Here is a 21433-nt window from a genome sequence, read left to right on the forward strand (position 1 = left end):
TAATGGTTAATATTTTATATTTGAGCTTAAATTAGGTGATATCTCAATTAGGTGACATCAGATCATATGCTTTGCATGCTTAAGTAATAAATTCAGTATTGCATATAGTCTGAAGATTGCACTGTGTGCTTCCTACTTTTCTTTTTTTTTTTGCAAAGAAGACAGTATAATTTGCTTATTAAACAAGACAGTTGCAGCCTAAAGGAGTATTCTCTCACATCCTTAAAACGAAATGCTGAGATAACTGGTTTGTTTATAAAGGTCTGTGAATTACTGGATTTCAAGGTTGTTCCATATTTATATGCCTTGTTTTTCTCCAATGTTAGGGTTTCCTGCTTTTTCAGTTTATGTTGTAACAACTGCACCTCTTGTTAACTAAATTCAATTCCCTCAATTTCTAGAGAAAGGAATCTTGAGACTTCTTACCAACTGTTTTTTTCTTCACTCCAACCACATTTAATCACATTTTATTCTTTCTTATAAAATGGCTTTAAATGTCTCCAAAGGTGGGGTTGTGGTGATGGGGAAATGACTGTAATTAGCACATGTTATTCATGTGTCCTACAGTTTCACATTAATACCTTGGAAATGTAGCATTAAGCAATTACTCCATTATCAGAAGAGTGAGGATATCGATTTGAGCAATTGTTTGGACTCTGAAATCTTAGGAAAGGAGATGAAATAAAATTGTCAGGGAATGGGGGCCTTTGAATGTGTTTCACAGGTGTTCGTGCCTGGAGGCAGCACTGGGGCCAGTCAGCCTATTCTTTCTCATTAAACAGCAGGGTTTGCTAGCTGATCACTTGGACAGTGACTGCCCTCTAACTAGGGTCATATTTGAGCTGTAAGATAAAGCTCACCTTGTAAAGGCTTTGGAGTTAAAAAGCAATGCTGAGCAACTTAAAAAATAGCAGGCAAATAAAAGATAGCATGAATTCAGGTAGATTGCCCAAACTGTTCTGGATTCATGAGGTTTATTAAATGCATGATGCTATTTGTAACTTACATATGCTGCAGTGAATAAACATTGAGTCGTGGAAAGACTTGGATAGATGCTTTGCAGAAAGTTACCTACTTGCTTTTAGTAGGCTTGCCTGAAGGCAGCCTCTCCCATGTTCTATTTGGTGAGGGAATATGGAAGAAAGCCATTTAGTACGCCCAAAGCTTGTGCAGCTTATAAAGCAGTCTTCTGGGAGAAAGGGGCATGGATTAGCTCTCCAGTAATGTTACAGGTATGTTGTATCTTAGATATATCTTAGACTGCAAAAATAAGAAATGCATCTGCTCAGGATGACAAGTTCTGTGGACTATGTAAATATTCAAAGGAAAAGGATGGTGTATACAGAGAATCAATCCAGGCTTCCCAAATCAAATAGATTCCTTACAGGGGGTTCTGGTGACTTGAATTTATGTTTCCAGCATATGACTTCTTGGTCATCTTTCAGTTTACAGAATAACAGGTTGTTAGGGATTGAAAGGGACCTTGAAAGATCTAGTCCAGTCCCCTGGCTGGAGTAGGAACACGTAGATCAGGTCACACAGGAATGCATCCAGGCGGGTTTTGAATGTCTCCAGAGAAGGAGACAACACCCCTGGGCAGCCTGTTCCAGTTTCACCATGAAAAAGTTGTCTTACATTTAAGCAGAACCTCCAATGTTCCAGCTTGCACCCATTGCCCCTGAGTGATTAATGTAAACATCACCAAATTTCTGCAAATAGAAATGTATTGTTTAAAAAAAAAAAAAGTCTGGGGGGGGAAAAAGTGAAAATAGATGGAGGTTTGGGATGACACTGCTTTTCCTTTCTTGCCTTCTTCAAGTGCTAAGGTAAAGCAAACAAAATAGTTGTAATCTCTTTATTTAGAAGAAAGTATCTCTGAATGTGGCTTTTTCTCATGTTACATGGCAAATAATGACTCTAGCTACCCATGTTTAGTTCTGGTCAATTTCAGCAGCATCTTTCAATGTTAGTGTACATCACCCGGGGAAAGGCTGCTTTATTCCCTTATCCCTTCTTGGGGGTAAGCCATATTTCAGGCCAACTTTTCATGACTGGATTCTCCCTATGTACTGTTTAAAGAGGCTGTCTTTACCTCCTTCCACACTGCAGGAGAAGAAGAGGCTAGAAGGATTCCTAATGTGTTTCAAGACTTGAGGTGTTATTTCTGAGCTCTCAAGACCAGGACCAGCCTTCATAATGGTTCAGGGACCACAGTGTTCCTATTTGTCTGTAGCTGATACCTCCATGTAGAGGCTGAAGTGGGAGCATTCCTGCTCAGAGGGAACTGTCCTGATCCCAGTCTGTGGTGTTCTGTATTGGGTGCATGACATTTACATCTGACCCGCTGCTGCTTTTCCACAGTCACTGGTTACATTCCTCCATCCCTAAAAGGGCTGCCACCTACTGTTCTTTTGAAGTAAAATGTACTGAAACCACAAATTTGCAGATTGCTGGCTTACGTTTTTTCTGTGTGGGTAGCAACATTGAAACCAATTACATGCTACCTTTTTAGAGGGAGGGCTGTCCTTTGGAAAGCTTTATGAAATACTTTTAAGTTGGTGTATTTATATTGCAGGTAGCCTGTGAATTTTGGGCTTCACTGAATTATGCAACTTCAGTGTGAAAGCAAGCTGTATCAGAGAGGTGAAAGACTTGCTATGGCTTTTTTTTTTTTTTTTTTTCAGAAGAAACTGCTGCTGGAAAGTACTTTTTCATTGGCTCTTAAATAGAACAGAGAACATGGATTTCTGTGCCTTGAGCGATCTTTCTGCTTACCCATTCGCTTGTTCATTGATTTGGTTTTTGTTTTTTTCATTTATTTTGTTACAAAAAGATCTCTTCTTCCCAAGTCTGAAAAACTCTGAGGAGCAAACAGCATGCAAGTGTCATCATTCCTTTTGCAAAGGAATAAGAAAATTCAGTGCACATTTTGTTATTTGGTTTCTGCCTGGAAGGAGGGGAGATCATCAGTGACTTTTCCTGCCCTCATTCCTGGGAAAGCTCCATCAAAAAGACTCAGATGAATTTATTGTGAGGTTATCTGTGTGGCCATACCTTTTGGTGTGTTGTAAATGCCTTCAGTGCTAATAAGTCTAAAAAGGAATGGAAAGGGCAAACAAATATCCTGTCCTTGAACTGGTACAGAGCTGTGTAAGATCCTGAATAAGAGGCAGGTTTTAATGTCAATTGGGGCTACCAGGAGGACACAGGGAAACCTCAGCCTGGCTGTTGTCTGTGGATGCTGGGGTGTATGAGTGATGGATGTGGTCTTTGGTGGATCAGAGCTCCCAAGGGACACAGCAATAGAGTAACATCGTGTTTGTTTCCCCCTCACAAGGTGAAGTAGGGCCGAGGAACTTCCCTCTGTCCGCCCTGCAGCTCTCCAGCATGAGAGGGCCTGAAGCAGCAGAGCCTCTCTGTACAGGAGCTGGCAGATAGCTGTCTTAGTTCTCAATGCTGGTGACACGTGTATAGGCATGTATGGAAATCTGCAGTGTAGAGGGGAAAAATGGTTTGGCCTAGCTGTTATCCTTCTTTATAAGATAGCATTGATTATCTGTCTTCTACCTAGCTAGTGCTTCTTAAAAATCAAATTTAGTAGGGCTTCTTCCTCTTTCAAGTTCTTTTTTTTTATTTTCTTGACTATTAGAGTGTTTACATGGGTAATTATCACCTGTCAGGGGAATACAGATTTAAGAAATATTTTATCTAAAATATTAAATCTGTAGGTTTTCCTCCCACTCCTTCATAGCTTTGCATATGTTTAAAAAAAAAAAAACAGCCTTCACATGTAATATAATTACAACAGGAAGCTGTAAGAAAGCTTGACAAATTATTTGGCTACATGCACAAGTCCTACTTTGTCATCATTATCACCTAGTTAACTGCCCTACTGTAGAAAGCTGTGTAATTAAAAACAGCTAGTTATGAATTTAACAGAAGAGTGAATACTGAGCTATTTGCTTTACACATGCCCAAAAAAGTGCAGTTCAGCAAGGGGATACTTGAAGCATGTCATGCCACAATTTTGATAATGTCCTCTGAGTCAGCATGTCCTTAAAACTTGGCTTTATGATGTGCAATTTCACTTGGTGCCGTGAACCATTACTTAGATTTACAGTAATTTTAAGGAAATTGTCCTCAATCGTAGCAGCTTAAGGTCTCCACCCTTGTGAACTTGTACCTCTGATAGTATTCTTGAAAACACTTCACAGGATATAATAAAATGCAGAATAAAGAAGCATACTGGTTCGATTTCTATATTGGTGCAGCAGAAAAAGATTGTCTTCTCTAACATTGATATTTTTAGAAGAAAACTTTGGTAGCGTCATTTTCAATATTAATTTTTTCATTGATCTCCCTGGAGAACGATGAAATATATATGAATTGAGTAAAAAGTCCATTAAAATACCGGGGGGCAAGAGCTGTGAAGGTGAGAGAAACCCTCTTTACCTCCTTGATTTTGTTCTTACAGCACTAAAGGACATTGATCTAGTGAGTGGCAAAAGGGGATCCTGTTTGAAGGTTTAATTAAAGCTAGTGATTTTTATTGATGCTATCAATCAGCAGAGATTCAGAGAAGGGGCATGGTGCCAGACCATTTAGTGGTCTTGACAGGGTAATTAAATACCTCAGGACTGTATTCTCAAGGTAAAATTGAAGTGCTCTAGCAGATCTGTAGCAGCAGAACAATGTTTCTTGGAACAAAGGTAAAGGTGTTTTTTTACCTTAAGTTTCTGCAGGAGTTATATAAATGATAATTATACAACCGTTTAGCTATGTTACAGTTAAAGCTTTGACAGCATTTCCTTCTTAAACCCCCCCTCCCCACCCCACACATGCCTTTTCACCCCCAGGTAAAATTTGTTCTTCACTGAAATTCAAATCCCTTCAGACTTTGGATGTTACTTAACCGGCTTATGTGTGGTGCTTATTTTTCATGTTGCTGAGTAACGTTGAGAGGAGCATTCACTTGTGAATGCATGTTGCTGTCTCTTCCTGTAAACCATGCTCAGGACACACGGTTCTTCATTAATACCTAACTACTCCAAGCAAAATAGCTCAGCATGTCAGATTGAACTTCAAAATGTGCTCATCTCTCCTGCAATTGCATAGCTTGTTTCCTGTTTGGTCCCCAGATGGGCTCTGTCACACCTGATCAGTTCTTGCAGGAGTCTGCTGCTGTTGTGCCAGTGAGAGGGTCCCTCAGACCAGTGCAGCTCACACAAAGACTGCTGAGCAGATTTGCAGCTGGTCGTGCAGTGGTTCCTTTCTGAGCCTGTGTTGGTGGTGTGATGTCTGGCATGAAAATGGATGTGTTAGAAGGGGCAGGAAGTACTCCATGGGGCTGAAGGAAGACTGAAAATTGGTCAAGAGCTGAGCTCCAAGCAGTAAGAAAAATCAACTAAAATTAAACTGTTTGTTAATACTGGGACACCAATACCACATCTGTCTTCTACCTTCCCAGTGCTATGGAAAGTCCTTTAAGTAGAATACAACTTTTCTGCATGTGTCCAATGTGTTAAAATTTCCAAATATGGAGATCTGTCTGTGCTTTTTAAAAAATCAAAATACTTGATTTCTCCATAAGAGTGCTGCCGTTATTGTAAAATACAGATGTACTTCAGAAATTGTGGAAGCCTTGTGAAAAATTGATTGACCTCTAGTAATAAGCTAGTGACTTTTGACATTAAATACCAACTCTAGATATCTTACCCATGCAGTTAGTTTCTTTTCCTGAAAGGTTATGTAGATTCAGATCTTCCATAAAAACAGTAACAATGTCAATGGACATGTGGTTGTTTGCATTTCTGCAAGGTGTTTGTGAAATGAATAATGCAGATGTTCTGGCCAGTGTTTGTCCTCAGCAGTTCACTGAACACAAATACGGAGAACTTGAAGTTCACATTTTTCCTTCCGAGAGCAAAAGTTGTGAACAGATTCACTTCAGTTTCAGGAACAGAAGAATTTGGGTCCCACCTTTTTTTTAGATTTTGTTAGTGATTCTGATCACCCACGTGCCTGGTGACAGGACGTGGGGGAACGGGCTAAAGTTGTGCCAGGGTGTTTTAGGTTGGATATTAGGAAGAACTTCATTACTGAGAGGGTTGTGAGGCATTGGAACAGGCTGCCCAGGGAAGTGGTGGAGTCACCATCCCTGGAGGTCTTTAAAAGACATTTAGATGTTGAACTTAGCGATTTAGTGGTTTAGTGGAGGACTTGCTAGTGTTAGGTCAGAGGTTGGACTTGATGGTCTAGAGGTCTCTTCCAACCTAGACAATTCTGTCTGTGAAGAATACTCCCTCCCAACTCTCCCACAACCATTGTGTAACAGCATTAGAAATGTGAGTTACGTTCTGTAAAAGCCATGGTGTTCCATACTTCATATGACAAGACTACCCAGGATAATATCCAGCCCTCCACAAGAACATAGTCATAGAATGGCATGGGTTGGAAGGGACCTCAAGGATCACCCAGTTCCAACCCCCCCATGCCATGGGCTGGGATGCCACCCAATAGATCGGGTTGTTCAGGGCCTCATCTAACCTGGCCTTGAACACCTCCAGGGATGGGGAATCCACAGCTTCTCTGGGCAGCCTGTGCCAGTTCCTCACCACCCCCTGAGTCAAGAAAGAACATAGGAAGAACAAAGCAAAGTATGTAGGGAGGTCTTTGAGGACTAACAGAAAGTTGGAAAAGTGTGAAAATGTCTTTTCTCCAAATGTGAAGAGCAGAGTTTGGAGTCTAAGTCTCCTCTTATTTGTTGTCTTTTCTTTGTACTTATATTCAAAGTTTTAAGTGATTCCTCTCTTTAAAGATACTGATATAATTATGACTACAGGTTTTAAATCTTCCGCACTACAGTCCCTCTAAAGGCAAAGCTGTCAGCAGAATTGTGGTTCTGTGATTATAGTGCATAATTCTCATCTTATTGTTGAAAGGCATCAGTGAATTTAATTACCTTCTCGTATAGTAGTATGATAAACTTCTCGTAGTACAGCATTTTACCTGCATTACCTTAAGCACTTCTGAGAAAACCTCCGATTCTGTTTTTGTCCTTAACAGGATTTCAGTTTTTAATTGCTAATTTACATATGCTATTGCATGTGTCATTTGGTGAACAGAAGCAATTTGGATCTCCTGTAGCCACTTCAGACCAAGTCTTCTGAAAGCCTGTTCCTGGTGCTCCTTTGTGGTAGGCATAGAAGCAGTTTACTAGGTCTTTAAAAGTATGTTGTACTTAACCAGTTAAATCCTAAGGAGTACTCCTGGTCCTCGTCCTCTCTATAAAGACTGGTGTTAAGTAAAAACAGCACAGCACAGGAGCTGAGGCTGCCAATTGGAGACAAGGTGCGGTGTCAGGTTGAAGCTGACTTTGTTCATGTATTGAACTCTGAATTTTAACACTGTTCCCCATCCACTCTAAAATAAATGTATTTGGAATTGCATGTGGATTACAAAATGAAAATTGTAGTAGAATGAGTTTAAGGGCTGTCATACCCAAGGTATCATACCTGTCCTTTCTGATCTTAACATTTAAAGCAAACACCTTTTGTCTTCATCAGTGATTACAGAAGGAATCTAAAAAGCAAAACCACTTTACCCTTTGCAAGGTCAGCCTTTGTGGGCAGTTAATGTAAAATGCTTTGAGCCATCCTTGCAGAACATGGTAACCATTGTTCAGAGGTTTGCTTTGGCTTGTTTTTTCATCCTTTCTCTCACACTGCCTCTCCAAGAGCACAAATGCAGCTTTTGCTTAAGCTGACCGTATTCTGAATAGTGTGCTACATTCATGTACCAAGCTCCTTCTCTAAACAAGGTCAAAGACTACTTCTGACTGCTTTTTTCTGTAATGTTTGAAAGTCCCCATCTGCTCCTGTGGTATACTACTAGGAGTGTGTGATCCTAGCCAGGATCTGGAGGAAAAAAAATAGGTCATGAAAAATCTCTAGAGTTTTTGTTGGGACTTCCAATGCATATTCCTAATTTGTTGTTGACGTTTCCAAGGATTATTTTTTTTTCAGAGAGCTGGCATAACCATAGAAGAATATAAGATACCAGAACAGTGCAACGCTTAAATGCAACATCAGCTTGATGTGCCCTTGCTTGCTGAGTCACGTATTTATCACTCTTGCATGAAGCAAATTTCAGATACCTTTGAAATCACTGTTTGCAGAAAATTCTTTTATAAATTGGAAGACTTTTTCTACAAGCCATGTTCCTCCTGAGAATTGTGGAACAGAAAATTATTTTTTTTTGGTAGCTACTGAAAGTCAGAATAGGCCTCCTGATCTAACTGAAGCATTTCTACTACTCAAAGAAACCTTGTGTTGCTTGTAAATGGCTGTAATAGTCGCAGTGAACTGTAGTTGCCAGTTTTTTTTCTGGTGATGTAAGAGAACAAAGTATAAATCATTTTGGAGCAGGCTTATTTGTTTATTTACACAGAGAAGGACCCATGAAATCTCATAAGGACACTGTGCTGCTCTTTCAAATGAAATTTGGTTCTCTTGGATAAGTGTTACCCCAAGGCTGTGAGACTGAGCAATGAACAAGAATGAAGGCATCTTGAATGAAAAAGAGCTGGGAGGTCTGAATTAGTGTTAGGTGGGATGGAGCCCCTTAGAGCTCCTCTTGAAACAGTAGCTCTTACAGGCATGTTGTTGCTCTGTGTATTGAATTTGATACAATTATTGATTAGTAGGGGTGAAAAGAAGGCAGGCTGCGTTCTATTCAAAGACTCCGTGCTTAATGTCTGGTTTTCTGGTGACAGAAAAGAGTTGGTGACTCACCTGACATAAGACCGAGGGCTGGTCTTAACCATGTCAACATGATGGCTCAGATGCTGTACACGGTCTCTTCACCATATGAAAAATGATCTTGTTTTCACAAGGAGGTGTTTCTGTACTTCAACTCAAGATACTCTTGGGAATAGTACTGGGAAGAAGTGCTTCCTAGACTAGAGAATCCCATCCAAGATGCTTCACAAGGGATTGATTCTGGTTTCTGATTGATTCTGATTCCTCAGTCTGGTTGTCTTTGTCTCATTGCTTGCTGTCTTAAGCCTTCACAGTCTTCTCATCCGAGTGACACCTGCTCATGGTCTTGAGTTCCTTGTAAAACTTGATTCTCTGTGCTGAACTTGCTGTTGCATCTGCTTTAATAATTAAATTATGTTTCATTTTGAAGAAATCACAAAGGAGAAAAAGTGCATTAAAATGTCCAGCTGGGATTTAGAGCCAGAATTGAAACCCGATTTTTCCTTAGATCTCATGCTGATCCAAAATTTCGTGCTGATCCAAATAATCTCTGTTGCTAGCCTTGTTTTGCAGTGGTGCTCTGACAGGTCTGCTTCGGCAGCAGGGTGAAGCAGGGTCTGCTGAGCGTGGGCTGTGCTGCAGGAGAGCAGTGCAAGGAGCTGCGGTGGTTTTGCTGACTGACAGGAATCAAACACAGAATCTCATGATATGGTCAAAGAGGAATTAGAGTACAAAACCCGTGTTTCCCGTGAGCACCAGTGATCACTATAACATCAGTGGTATTCCTCTTTTTGGTAAGAAATTTGAAAACTGATGTAGCCTCAGATGCTGGGGACCTCATATCTAGTGTTCATACACTGCGTTAACATACCCAGGAGCGAAGATCATAAATACATAAAGGTGGAAGATTTCCAGTGAGAAGTTACTTACAAATTGCTGCAAGAGACTCCATCCCCCCACCTAGAACCATGTTGAGTTTGCATTTGTGAGTCTTAAGTTCAGTGTGGTTTTAGTTCAGACTTCAGAAAGTGTTGTCTTGATAAAATAATTCCAATTTGAAAGAAGAAATTTATAAAAATAAAGGTGGGACTTTGTTGGCTTTGTCATACTTGTGCAAACTACTCTGCCTGTCAGTAACCACTGTGAATAGCTTATTAGGCCTGCTTGAGAAGAAAATAGAGCTGCAGCACTGTTCTGGCTGGGCTGTTAATTCAGATGTGCAAAGATGTATAGTGGCTGATATGATAACTGTGCTGTGATATCCTGAGAGAATCACTAACTTTGCAGTTCAGTGTTTATGATGTGCCAGATGACTGTGAAGCGTAGCTCCCTCCAACCATGATCCCTCAGCAGTTACCTCTTTGTGGCTGGTTGTGGTTCCAGTTTGTCTTGTTTTCTGGAGGAGCAGACCATTGCTTGGTCCATTTGTACTCTCTGCTGAGCTGGCAGGGAATGGATATGAATGTCTATAGCTGGACAGTCTTCATGAGGTGTGGACTAAAATCTCAACTTCTTCTGATTGTAGTACTGAAAGGCTGTTACTTCTGTGCCTGTTTTTTTTTCAAAGACATCCATTACAGGGCAGGCTGTAAAAGCACAGCTAGTATTAGATATGATCCTTTTTATTAATTTACACAGGTGAATTTGAATTTAGAAGTATGTTCTCATACTTCCTGAGAGTTGTCTAAGTGGCCTAAGTCTACTGTCTCCACTTTGCTTTGCTCACACAAATGCTGGTGCAAGCTTGCACTAGTGACTTAAATTCAGTGTTTAAGTAGGCAGTCCTGTGTATATTGGGAAAACTGGCCTTCAACTTCTGTTTGGAATGGAACTATTTTTCATTTGAGCAGAGACAAAGTAAACTTGAATATATAGCAATGTGCTCTCCCGTTTCAGACAACCTTTTACTGGCTAGTGACAGCTGAGACGAGGCTCAGCCTCTGCTTTGTGCTTCAGCATTTTATTGGGAATCAAGAAGAAGAGTTTTTGAGTCGTGATATCTCATACTAATTTAAGTGAAGGTTAAGAACACAATGGTCTGAGAATGCTGTTGTAACAGAAATAGTTCCTTGTCTTTATTGCACTTGCCAAGAGGGCTTATATTTGTAATGTATTCCTTTTCCCAATATACATCTGTCTGGTTTGCAGGAGTGGTTAACCTATGTTTGTCTGCACAAACTTTGTGTAGTCTTTCTGGATTTTTTTCTTCTGAAACAAGCTGTCCTGGTTTCAGTTAGGACAGAGTTAATTTTCTTACTAGTAGCTGGTGGAATGCTGTGTTTTGGCTTAGGGTGAGAAGAGTGCTGATAACACCCCAATGTTTTAATTGTTGCAGAGCAGTGCTTACACCAAGCCAAGGACGTCTCAGCTTCTCACTCTGTCCTGCCAACGGGCAGGCTGGGGGTGCAGTAAGAGCTGGGAGGGGACAGACCCAGGACAGCTGACCCAAACTGGCTAAAGTGGTATTCCATACCATCTGATGTCATGCTGAACAATATATAGGGGTGGCTAGCTGGGGTGAGGGGGACAGACTGCTCGGGGTTAGGCTGGGCATCAGTCAGCGGATGGTGAGCAATTGCATTGTGCATCACTTGTTTGTACACATTATTAGTAGTAGTACTACTATCATCATTATTGGTATTACTGTTATTGCCATTATTATTGCCATTATTATTTTCCTGTCTTAATAAACTGTCTTCATCTCAACTCACAGGCTTCACTTTCCCATTTCTCTTCCCCATCCCAGAGAGGGAGGGGGGGGAGAGTGAGCAAACAGCTGTGTGGTGTTTAGCTGCCGGCTGGGTTAAACCACAACACAAGGTTTTTAAAAGAAATGGATACCATCTATAAGACAGTGTTGATAGTTTACACTGGAAGTTGTTGAATGTAAACACCTACAGAAGTATTTTGATATTTAAAGATATCAGATATAAAAACTATAAAAAGAATACCTTAAGCAGAGTGTTTTAGAATATAATATCAGTTTTTCCTAAAGTTCTTGCAGGCAATAAAAACAAACCCTTGCTTGTTCTCTATACTATTTAAGAGGCTATATATTAGAAGTAGAGTAAGGTGTCTAACAGTAGCAGCAGATGGTAAGAAACGGATTTCATTTTTAGGGACTGAGTCTTTCTTCTCTTTGGCAACTAATTTAACCTGCTAGCTTTCATGGCTTTAAGTTGAAAATCAATTCGTCTTGATACTGAAAGATGAAATATTAAAACAGTGAAAATACCTCAAATTTTTAATGTTATGTTTACATTTCTATAAATAAGTCTTTCCTACTAGCAGTAATGGAAAATTCCAGTAAAACTCTTTTTAAGTGGTTGTCTACAGAGCAGCTATGTTCACTGTTACGCAGTGTGTGTCGTCATTAAATATTTAAAGCCAGCCTTTCCGGCTGCTTCTTGACTCACATTGTGTTCAATAGTTCTGACACTGCATAACCTTCGTGTTTATTAATTAAATATTCACCTGTTGAAGTAGCTGTGGAAGTAATATCTAAGCACAGCTGTTAATTTAGTGCGTATGTATATTGCATGACAAGAATGAAAATAGAATGATCAGCAAGTAACTACTGAGCTAGCTAGCAAACTGCCAGGTAGTGAGATGAATCTGGAGACTCTCTGCTTGAAATCTTACGAGTGAAATAGTTGGACTTTGATATCAATAATGAGTAGAAACATATCTCATACTCCATGTAAGTTTCTTTTTCATGGGAGTTAATTTTCTTATGTTTTGTGGCATCCTTGTTTTTCTCTAATGATGCTGGCTTGCAGTAATCTCAGATCACTGGTAATGGTTTGCCAGAGTTAAATTTCGTTTACACTGGGTTTTTGAAGTTGTTTCTTTCAGTTTCCTACCTGGTCAGAACTTGAGGTGCCTAGCAAGACATCTAGAGGTGGTGTTTGGATCTTAACCCTGATGTATTAATTTCTGTTTGTGTGTTACTGCTGTAACTGATCTGCACAGATGCCAGCAAGCATCAGTCAGAAGACAGGAGTACTCTCTGAGATACTTTCCACAGAGAGAAATCTGTGATTGTTGTATGTTCTTAGACGTGGAATACCTGTAGTACTATTTACTGGTTAGAGTTTACTGCTTTCATTTGCTTGCTTTCTTCAAGTGTTCAGTACAGGCCTTGACTGCTACGGATGACTGTTCAGGTAGCATTTACCAGCAAGGACATGGGCAATAGACATCAATGGATCACAAGTCACCATGAAGGAGTGCATATTTACGAGATGAAAGGAAAAGTGATAGGTGCTTTGCAGATACTGTTTTATATTTTGACATACACTGGCTCTGTAGTGTAAGGTAAACTTGCAATAAGCTGGGAAATGTTTTCCTGTGGATTTTTCCTTTCTGGGGGCGTGCAGGGGGGTGTCAGTAAGTTTATCCTTGATGTGACAGCATGTGCCCAGCAGTCTGAATTTCCTTTTTGAAGACAGTGTCTCTATTTTGAATTCCTCTAGGTAGGAATAGGAGAAAAATGTCTACATCACTGAGTTTATACAAAAAAAAACCACACTGTTACAGATTTGTAATTTTCATTTGATTCAAACTGCTTCCAGCCTCTGGGTTGAAGTCCATTTAAGACTTATTTTAAAGTTTATGTATTGTTGCAGAATCACAGAATGGCTGAGGTTGGAGGTACCTCTGAAGATCACTAATCAGCCTCGTGCTCAGAGCAGAGTCACCTCAAGCAGGTTACCCAGGACTGTGAGTCTCCATCCCTGGGGATGTTCATAACCCAACTGGACAACCAGCATCTTCTGATGCTTGAACACCTTGACCATAAAAACATTTTCTTACAGAATGAAATCTATATGGTCTTTCCAAGTAGTTTGCTGTATCAGTATTTGTGTCCATTGCTTCTTTTCGTGTCATTTGATACCACAGGGAAGAGTCTGGCTCCATCTTTACTACCCTCATTAGGAATTTAGGGATAAGATCCTACTGAGCTGCCTTCTCTCCAGACTGAGCAATCCCAGCTCTCTCAGCCTCCCCTTGCATCAGAGATGTACTGGTCCTTTAATCACCTTTGTGGCCCTTTGTTGGGCTCACCAGTATGTAAATATCTCTTGTGGTACAGTCTGCCGCTCTGGACTCCTGCACCAGAGTTATGTCAGCCCTACGTTGAGGAGAAGGGTCGCATCCCTTGAAGTGCTGATAATAATGGTTCTCCTAACACAGCCCTGGATGCTGTTGGCCATCTTTGTCACAAGGGTGCATTTTGTTGGCTTGTGGTCAGAATGCTATCCACCAGGACTGTAGAGCCCTCTGCAGAGCTGCTTTTCAGCCAGTTGGCTTCTGGTATGTACTAGAGCACGGGGTATTCCTGCCCAGGGGGAGGACTTGACTTTTCCCATTTTTGAACTTCAGGATGTTCTCAAGTCTGGTTGAGGTCACTCCGGGTGGCAGCACAACCCTCTGGCATATCAGCCACTCATCCCATTTTGTGTCATCTGCTGAACTGCTGAAGGTACACTCTGCCTGGTCACCTGGGTTACTAATGAAGATCCTTCCCACATTGATGGAGTCCAATGACTATCCTACAGCTGAATTTCATGACAGTGATCACAACCTACAGAACCTGGCAATTTAGCCAGTTTTTAGCCTCCCTCACTGTCTACTTGTTTTGTTTTCTAGTACATGTTTAAGTGTTATTAATGTGTGTTTTGCCTATAAGTATGATAGGGGAGAGTGTCAAAGGTCTTGCTAAAGTTGGGATGAATGTTGGTCATCTCCCCTTTTCCACCATGGCAATAGTGTCATTTGTCTAACCAACTGAGTAGCCTTGTCATGATTGCCCCTCTATAAATCCACGCTGACTATTTCCAGTCACCTCTTTTTGTTCAGGTATCTGGAATAGATTTCCATGATTAGTTACTCCATTGCCTTCAAGGAACTGAGGTGAGGCTTACTGGCCTGTAGTTTGCCAGAGAGCAAGAGTTCCTTGCTCTTGAAGGTGGGTGATGAATCCGTTCTCCTAGTCCTTGGAATTGGAAACCTTCCATGTTCCCCGTGACCTTTCAAGGATAACCAAGTTGTGCTGCAGTGACATCCACCAGCTCCTTCAGCATTTGTGGGTGCAAACTCTCAGGCTCCCTGGACTTACCTGTCTGGTGTAAATCTTCTTCAGTGTTATGTTTTGCTGAGGATAAGTCTTCATTGTTCCAGACTCTCCACTGGGCGTGCTTTGCCTGAAGACCTGTTTTGCTATTAAAGACTGAGGTGAGGCAGGCATTGAGCGCTCTGTCCTCTATGTCTCCGGTCAGCAATTCTCATTTCTCCTTACCTTGTTTTATTCTATTTAATGTGTTGTATCAAAATGTCTTTGGCTGTTAGCGGTAGGCAGCTGGATGGAAAGTCCACCTACTGCTTCAGGTTGCTTAGAAAATGGAGCTGTTTAATCTATCAACAGCTGTAGAACTGAGTCTAGGTAGTCTGGTTTGAGTCTGGGAAAACAGCAGCACCCTAAAGTATGTCCTAGGGGGGTTCGGTAGGCCTTTCAGTGTCTTCTATTCATACTTCTGTCCTGTTTGAAAGCAGCGTACAAGGCTTATGTTCTGCAACCTCCGTTCTGCAAGCTTAAAAGCATGCATACTTAGAAAACTGACTGGTGATTGCACAGTTTTCTTCTTAAATGTAACGATAAGTCACTTTTACTTCTTTCTCTAGTTGATGCTCACTCCCAGGAGTTCCAACTTCTCCCCAGAGTGCTTGAACAAATGCATACAAAAAGGAAAACTTGTCTGGCAGCTTAAGTCAGACTAGATAGAACAGTTTTTTTGGCATATCTCAGCTGCAGAGAGAATGAAAAACTGGCAGATAAAGCTGTTCCAGTGATTCATGCAGCTATGTATTTTTTTTTCCTCATGTAGTTTATTTAAAACTAGAACTAGTCCTTCCCTACTTCCATTGGCATCAAATTCTATATTGTTAACAGTTCTTTGTGTTCAGTTACCAAACAGACTTTGTTGCAAGGTACTCCTATCATGTCTGATAGTGCTAAATTTTGGGGGGTAGAAGGGTTGATTTTGTAAACTGACATGAACTCAGCTGGTCAGAACTACTTGTTTATGTTAAGTGGGGATTTTATTGTGTCTAGGCCTGTACCCTGTCTGTCTCCATTCTCTGGCCTTGGGTCTCCTTAAGATATTCCCACCAAGTGTGGCATGGGGCTTTTTCTTACAGAAGCTCATAGCCAGCATCAGCAATCCTTCATTCCTTAGTTGCTGTATTTTTCTGCCTCTTGAGTAGCCAGCATGCTGTGTTCCCTCCTTCGTCTGAATGCAGGAAAGCTTCATTCTGTCAGTTTTCCTGCCTCCAGTTTACCTTACTGACTGTGTACCAGGAAATATCATAAGCATACACTTCTGCTTGCAGAAAAGTAGGAAAAACTCAAGATCTAAAAACTGTTTCTTAAATACAGCTGTATGAAGTGTGAAGGCTGAATATACAGAGTAAAAAAGAAGAATTCAGTGTTAAACACAATTACTGGGCAAGTATTGGGCTTTGGCTGCACAGCCATATGAAGGTAGCAGATTTACCACTTCAAAAAGAAAATTTTTTTTTACCAAATTTGTGTTTATATACTTTTGCACAGAACTGGCAGTTGGGCATCTCACCCAGCTGTCAGAAAATCTGCCATACAGCTGGTTAGTGAAGTCTTATTCCTATTCTGTTTCTCTGCACTGCAATACCTTGCTTTCCTCTCATCTTAATTTTTGTAGTTCCGCCCATTGTACTTGACTTTTCAAATACTCATCAGAAGAAGGTGTGTGGTTGATTATGCGAAAACAGCACAAGGAAATAACAGTAGGATGTCCCCACTTCTTTTCATGAAAGAACTAATGTTGCTGATGAGACCTGAACTGGATTATTGAATCTGCTCTAGCAAGGTTTAGCAAATCAATTGTTTGCCTCTCTGGAAGGGCCTGTTAAGGAAGGTCGTGTTAAACCTCTCACTGGTCTTATGAAAAACACTTCTGCCACACAGTAATGTGATCCACACAGGAATGTGGTTACTCTCTTCTTAATATTTGTCTGACCTCTCATCCAAGTTATGAGATTGCATCATTGCTGTAATTTACAGGGAAGTGCTGCATGCTATGTGGATAAAGAGCTTGTGTGATGCATGATCAGCTTTTTCTACAATTGTGATAATTAGAGGTCTATGGCAGGTTACCAGCACTTTTGTCTTGAACACTTCTGTTTATCTGACTCTACGTAGTAGTTCATATTATGTTCCAGGAATATTCCTATACTGACTTTTAGCAGAATATTTACCACTTAAGTTTTTAGATGGCAAAAACTGAGTCAAAATCAGAAACTTTAATCTATCAGTTCCTAGCTAGCCTACAAAAGGAACTATTACTTTTTCTTTATAGTGTACCTGGAAAAAAAAGAAAGATACTTTTTGAAGGAAAAGCTGACTAGAAAATAACCCTTGTCAGTGCGTATTAGAGGATGATAGAGGAGCTTTGTGTGATGTGGAAAGCTGAGTCAAAGATTAGTCCAAAGTGACACAGCAGCTTCTTGCTATGACCAGATGTCAGGAATCTTTTGACAGTATTTGGTAGTGTTTTTATTGTTTAACACTTTGCATCAGGGACACTGAATCTGTTTTTGCTGAAGAAGGGACTGTGGCTTGCTATCTGACATCTTGATGGTGGTAATTTTTATCAGCTCTTCTGTGGACAGTTTCCTGGTACATGTTCCTAAAAATAGTTATTTAAAAAAATTAAAAACAAAAGAGGGGACAGCATATAGAGGAAAGAGGACTTCACTTGAGTGGACTCGGAGCCAGTGGAGAATTTTTTTGTTATAATTAAACTTGCACACTCCATAAAATAAATACATAAAGCAAATTAGGAGAAAGGACTGTGTTTATTTCCAGCTGCCTGTGTTGACACAAGTGTTTAATTCTTACGTGTCTCATGTTAAAGAGCAAGGTGCTGCTGCTCACGGGGTCTTGTCTTGAGTGTCTTAAGTTGGACGGCTACAAGTGTCCAAGGTGAGCCCCATGCAGCCAGCTTACCTTGCCCAAAGCGTCTGTGTAGAAGGCTGGATGATAAAAGCAACGTTCAGAGTATTGCTTGTTTAGTCACTGAGATGCTCTATCTCAGTTGCTGTTTGTTTTGCTTTCATGGGAGTCTTACAGTTCACTGGTAAGTACTGAACTGAGACAGAGGGAGGATTTGAAAGCAAATGCCAAGGGATTAGGCAGAAGATAGGTTTACAGAGTTAAGTTCTGGCTGACTAGAAGCAGCTGATCCTATGCTGTAGAGGGGAAAGAGGTTAAATCTGACTACTACTCGAGTCTCAAATCTGACTTCTCCTAGAGTCTCCTTTGACTGTACTTTTGTACTGTGAAAACACCAAATAAAGTACTTGGGCCCATCCTGTTCTACAAGCCAGGAGGGGGTTCTTCACAGAGAGGGTGGTTGCACACTGGAACAGGCTCCCCAGGGAAGTGGTCACTGCACCGAGCCTGTCTGAATTTAAGAAGAGATTGGACTGTGAACTTAGGCACATGGTCTGAACTTTTGGGTAGACCTGTGCGGTGTCGAGAGTTGGACTTGATGATCCTTAAGGGTCCCTTCCAACTCAGGATATTCTATGATTCTATTCTATAAGCATGGATGTCCAATTCCAGTCTTTTCTGTAACAAAGATAAGTCTTGTGCAGACTTCAGTGAGGGGTACCGAACTCCTCAACTCTGTGGCATGTATTTAAGGATTAAATAATCTAATAGATAATCTTATAAAGTACTTGACTGGCGCTTTGAGGCAGCAGGCAAAAATTCCAGCCCAAAAGGACCTGGGAGCTTCACTGGCACTTGGCATGACTTCTCTGTTGCTGAAGTTGGTGATCTGCTGAATAGTCCAAGCATGTAGAATAACCTGAGTTGGAAAGGACACGCACAGGGATCGTTGAGTCCAACTGCTTGCTCCACACAGCCAAATTAAACCGTATGTCTGAGTTGTAGCTCTGCGCCCAAGCCTTCTGCCACACATTCTTAGGGCTATAAATAAAGTAGTGGAGTTTCTCTTGTTCTTGTGAGTGACTGTCGTTTGACAGCGAGCTCAATACATTTACAGTGGGCACAGTTAGCACTTAAATACCTTCAAACCTCTGAAAGTGCTTTGGACTGCCTTTATGACCTAGGTATCAAAACAATCTACATACTGTGTATTTTTTGTTTTAATGGTAATTAAAAGGAAAACTTTTTGTTAAATCTTAAATCTTTCTGTAATCTTAAAATAAATGAAAAAGAACACTTCTCCACCAAGACTTGTATATACCTAGCTTTTCTACCTTATTTATAAATAGTGCTTGAAGTTCAGATTTATATCTGAGTTCAAGTAGTCAAATTCTACGTGATCGGTATTGCATTCCTTTGGTAGTGTTACAGCAGTCATCACCAAAAGCCACTTAACTCTTACTGCAAGGTAACTTTTGGCTGACCTTAACAAATCACACTGTCCTGATATACTGTAGTGTTCTATTTCAAGTGTTTTAGAACTGTTTCAATTTCTAGCTGCTTTATGTTCTTTCAAGGTTTCCTATGCGCGACCAAGTTCAGCTTCTATCAGAGATGCAAATTTGTATGTCAGTGGACTTCCCAAAACAATGACCCAGAAGGAACTGGAGCAGCTCTTTTCCCAATACGGACGCATTATTACTTCACGTATTCTAGTTGACCAAGTCACTGGTAAGTATGCAGCTTTGTGTTTGTGCTCGTGCTCTTGTTCTTGGACTGGCAGTTTGAAAAATATACTGCCTTTTAGTACAATAGTCTTGTCTCTAGAATATATGAAAGGTGTATGTGGGCCAGAAAATGCAGTTTTCTGCTAGAATTGTTCATAAATATGCATGGACAAAAATAGATTGGAGTGAACTGAGCCACCTTGAGTCATTTCCACCCTGAAGGTGCAGGTTTGAAGCCTGTTTCATGGCTTGTAATAAATTTACAGCTGCTATAATCTTCCTTTCCAAGCTGCTGTGTGAAAATAGTCCCCATGCTCTTTAAGAAATGCTATTAAGCACTTCTATAAAAAAAAAAAAAAAAAAGAAAAAAGAAATGCGCAGCTGGTTCTCTGCTAGGATTACAAAAGACCTGGACTAGTAATTGCTGTTAAGACTGTTTTCAAGGTTGCCTCATTAACTTCAGGTACACTGAAGAAAACGAACTTTGAGTTCTTCAGAAGCAGATGAATTCTGTCCTTAGCAGTGTCTTAAAGAATCATAGAATCATTCAGGTTGGAAAAGACCTTTAAGATCATCAAATCCAACCAGCAGCCTAACACTACCAAGTCCACCATTAAATCATGTCCCTTAAGCTCTGCATACACATCTCCTAAATACCTTTGGGGATGACAACTCTACCACTTCTCAGGGCAGCCTGTACCAGTGCCTAACCAGAAGTAAGATCTAGTAAGTTAGTTGTATTTTTACAGTATGTTTAAATTAGTATAAACTAGTAAATTGGTGTCAATGACACTCTGGGGTTGCTCTTCAGACCAAACGTGTTTTTGCAGTGCATTCATCCTGGCTCAAATGGCTGATGTTGAGGATCTTTAGCTCTGCCTCACCTGCTTCCAGTGGGTTTGTTTCAAAAATAAGCAATAAAATTAAGTGCCTAGGATATCACATAAGTATTGAGTTATTTAGTGCACTAAGCAGAACACGGAGGAGGGCTCTCAGAATTCACATCTCAGAAAAAAACACAAACACACCAACAAACTTGCTGGGGGAGGAAGGGGACAGTTCCTTAACTCATAATTATTCTCTGAATAAGTTAGTTTAGGTGTCTTTTTATAGTTGCACCTTTTCAAAGTATGTCGTTGTGGTTGACAAACAGCTTTCAGCCACAGGAAGTCATAAAGTTTTCAAATGACCTTATTTTGTATGTGTTACACATATACATATATCGTCTGACACTTGGCTGAACTGCAGTTGACTGCACATGCACTTCTTTGCAATTGTGTTTTAACAGAAATCTCAATATTGACATGGTGTGTGTGGAGAGGCAGGGACAGAAAAGTTAAATGCCAAATAGTGATTTGCAGAAGAAGCATATTTGCTGGACAAATTTTCACTCTTCGTTTGACAAATATTTACAGTATGCTTTTGATATTAATGCACAGAAAGGGTGGGATTTTACATGGTCCAAATAAGTAAATTTAAACTTATAAAAGTGTGTACTGTAGTTCTAAGCATTCAAATCCTAATATCAGCACAGTAGTTCTTTAGCATAGATTGTTGTTCAGGTTTAAGCTTTTCTCCAAGTTGCTAAGAAGGTGGAAGAAAGACTCAAAAGGGTATGAATAATAAGGTTGTGACAAAAACTGACAGATGAAAAATGCAAAGTTGAGGCTGTGACACTTGTCTCTAAAGCTTTCTTACACTTGCTCATTGTCACTTTGATTTAAATTGTCATTGTTTATGAACAGAGTATATTTCTTGTCATTAATGTCTTTCTAAAGTGAGGATAAGCTTCTCACTTTGATTATGAAGGGAAATGTTAGAGGCCTCTGAATGGATTCAGGAATGTTATAATAAAGCATACAACTAATTAGTGTTAGCCCTAGAACCTTTACTGGTAATTGGTGTAAGTATTAACACCCCAGTATGTTCATATTCAAGCCACGGTGTACGGCTTT

General features: G+C 40.3%; 1 protein-coding gene across 35 annotated transcripts in view; it reads left to right on the forward strand.

Moving 5' to 3' along the window:
- Nucleotides 1–21433, forward strand: part of ELAVL2 (ELAV like RNA binding protein 2) — a 90159-nt gene that overhangs the window by 61064 nt on the left and 7662 nt on the right. For all 35 annotated transcript variants that reach the window (XM_084503369.1, XM_084503351.1, XM_084503365.1 and 32 more), the window contains one exon: nt 19329–19482. In XM_084503369.1, coding sequence (XP_084359495.1) covers nt 19329–19482 — 154 coding nt within the window. The remainder of the gene's footprint in view (nt 1–19328; nt 19483–21433) is intronic.

Source organism: Aythya ferina (genome assembly GCF_964211825.1).
Source record: "Aythya ferina genome assembly, chromosome: Z".
NCBI lineage: Eukaryota > Metazoa > Chordata > Aves > Anseriformes > Anatidae > Aythya > Aythya ferina.